General features: G+C 41.4%; 1 protein-coding gene across 1 annotated transcript in view; it reads right to left on the minus strand.

Moving 5' to 3' along the window:
- col28a1b (collagen, type XXVIII, alpha 1b) overlaps nt 1–2893 on the minus strand; it is a 17054-nt gene that overhangs the window by 2133 nt on the left and 12028 nt on the right. Inside the window, exons 26-32 of the mRNA XM_014016401.1 lie at nt 2446–2514; nt 2280–2348; nt 1539–1607; nt 1354–1434; nt 1240–1275; nt 1134–1170; nt 508–1062 (exon numbers count right to left, since the gene is read on the minus strand). Of these exons, the coding sequence (XP_013871855.1) occupies nt 508–1062; nt 1134–1170; nt 1240–1275; nt 1354–1434; nt 1539–1607; nt 2280–2348; nt 2446–2514 (916 nt within the window). The remainder of the gene's footprint in view (nt 1–507; nt 1063–1133; nt 1171–1239; nt 1276–1353; nt 1435–1538; nt 1608–2279; nt 2349–2445; nt 2515–2893) is intronic.

Genomic DNA, 2893 nt, shown 5'->3' on the forward strand with positions numbered 1-2893 from the left:
TTTAAAATATATTTTAAAAAATTTACAAAACTAAACAGCCTACAGTATTTTACAGTCTTTATTTTTACAGTTAAAACAAATGTTTATCAAATAAAGTAAAACGTTACAACTAATTATGGATCTCTTTAAATATATCAATAGATTTAAAAAAGTCAACTCCTTGAGAGGAAAAAATACTTATTTTTAGCAAACATGACAACTTTAATCCTCACTTCTTTGCATTTATATGGGAGCCTGATTAAATACTTGTCTATTATGATATTACAAACCTGCTTCTCTGAAGGATTCCTCAAGAAGTCAGAGTTTACTAGAATAATTTGTTTTATAAACATATACGGATAAATATACAAGCCCCGCCCCTCATCAGAGCTGTCCCATATTTTGAAGGAGCAGAGTTGGCAACCCTAAATGTGAATGACTTTCAGACTTAATTTTAGTTCAATATATGAGAAACTGACTGGGAGCAGATGATCTAAACATTCTGCAGTGATGCCATCAGTTTGTCACCTTGCAGGATTTGGAAGTCTGCGATCAGGAACATGTGGTCTTTGTCGGGGTCCGAGGCCATGAAGCTCAGCTCCTTTTTGAACTCCTCGGACTGCGGGTCGCTCTCGTTCACCACCCCGATCACAAACATCTCAATTTCGTTTTCTTTAGCCTCCGCCACGGCGCTCTCCAGACTGACCGAGTCCCTGCGATCCGCCTGCCCGTCCGTGATGACGACGGCCACCTTCCTGACGCCCGCCCGGCCCGCCCCGAACACCCGATTGGCCTGCCGGAGGGCGCTGCCGGTGTAGGTGCCCTCGCCCAGGTAGCTCATGGAGCGCACCGCGGACCTGATCTCGTCCTGGGTGGCCTCCTGCTCCAGACTGACCACCACGGCGTTGATGTGGCTATAGAGGACCACGGCGACTCGCGCAGCATCCCCGCCCACAGAGACCCGGTCCACTGCGGCGTTCACWAAGTCTTTGACCACGTTGAAGTTCTCAGGGCCTACGCTCTCGGAGCTGTCGATCACAAACACCAGCTCCAGGGGGGTCTGGCTGCACTTCACCCCACAACCTGACGAAGAGGAGCAAAGACCGGTCAGGAGGATGAAGATGGTTCAATGATCCTCTTCAGACTGAACTTACTGCAGATGGATGTGATTATCCTGATGATCTCATCTCTCTGTGGAAAACAGATTTTTACAGATCAGAAGGTTCAGTTTTTATGGTGTTTTTGGTTTTTTTCACTCACTGTGAGTCCAGGTTCTCCCTTCTGTCCAGCTCGGCCCTGAAATTTAAAACAAATCAGCTTTAAAATAAAGTTAACTCATTCTGTAGTGAAGAGCATAAATAAACCAGACAGTACCACAGGTCCAGAGTCTCCTGGTGCTCCAGGTGGTCCCAGATCTCCCTTCCTGCCTTTCTCTCCTCTCGGTCCTCGGTCTCCCTATAGAGAAAACAGTTTTATCTTTAGTTAAAAGAACAAATAATAATAATAAAAACACACAAAGTCTCTGTATTAATCACTTCCACTTAATTTTGTTTCATCACCTTGTCCCCCTGCAGACCCTGTCCTGGAGGACCTCTGGATCCAGGGATCCCCTGAAATCCTGGTTCCCCCTGACAATGTCCAAACAGTTTTTATGTTAGTCTTCATGAAAAACTGAAAAACTCTGAAAACTTCAGAGATGTGAGGAAGAAGGTTAGAGGGATCGCAACAAAGTTAAATGTAGCATCAGTAGCTAAAGGCTAAAATTAGCAAAACCAATAGCTTAAACACTACAGCACAGCAGCTAAAAGCTAACGTCATCAAAACACTAGCTCATAGTTAAAACCGGCAACACTGTATGTAAAATGTAAAACTGACAAAGATGCTAAAGGCTAATAGTTAAAACCAGTGAAACACTAAAGCCAAAACCAGAAATAGCTAAAAGCTAAAACTGACAAAACAATAGCTGAAAGCTAAAATTAGCTAAAATACTACTTAACAGCTAAAACTAGTAAAAGACTACCAAAAAGCCAAAAGCAGCAAAATAATAGCTAAAGCCTAAAATCAGCAAAACACTAGCTTAAAGATTTGAAGTTATCTGTTCATTTTTAGGAGGGAAAAAATAAAGTTAAATATCTCAAAAAATAAAACGGTTATGCTGAATGTTTTGACTTATTGATGGTTAAAACAGGTAAAGTGTAATATATACTGAAATAATTAGGGAAGACTCTATACACCATTAAACAATAACTGAAAATTCCAGCTCAGAATGAAACCACGCAGACTACAGGTGACAGCTGCACCTTTTGTCCTTGTACACCTTCTCCAGGTAACCCAGGAGGACCCTGTGGACCCATCGGACCAACGGAACCCTGCAGGAACATAGAATAAAAAAAGAAAAATCTCTCTCAAGGTAACTTTAAAGCATTTTTTAAAGAAACGGTTTTAAACAAATATGAAAATTATTACCTTTGAACCAATTAGACCAATTCCAGGCGGCCCAGCAGGTCCAGGTGGTCCAGGTAAACCTCTGTCTCCCTAAAAACAAAAAGCAACTTTATCAAACATTTTTAGACATTCAATAAACAAAATCACAACGATCAGAAGTGCCTATTTGGGTTCCTGCATTAAAGGATTCATCTTGTTTTCTAAGACTGAAGCCAGAAGGAGAGCATGCACAATCAAACAGAAGAGGTCCAAGGATGGAATCGGGTGGAACTCCACATGTAACAGCAAGATCTTACAAGGTTAGAAGAAATTTTGCATTACTACTTTTAAGATTTGACCCAAAATAGATAAAACTGAAAAAAAAAATCACAATTTCTCTACATCAGAGGATCTCGGTCTAAAACAAGCAGGCAGCTACAGATAATACGCTACAGACCATAAGCTACAGACCATAAGCTACAGACCATAA

The sequence above is a fragment of the Austrofundulus limnaeus genome, unplaced genomic scaffold, assembly GCF_001266775.1.
Source record: "Austrofundulus limnaeus strain Quisiro unplaced genomic scaffold, Austrofundulus_limnaeus-1.0 Scaffold144, whole genome shotgun sequence".
NCBI lineage: Eukaryota > Metazoa > Chordata > Actinopteri > Cyprinodontiformes > Rivulidae > Austrofundulus > Austrofundulus limnaeus.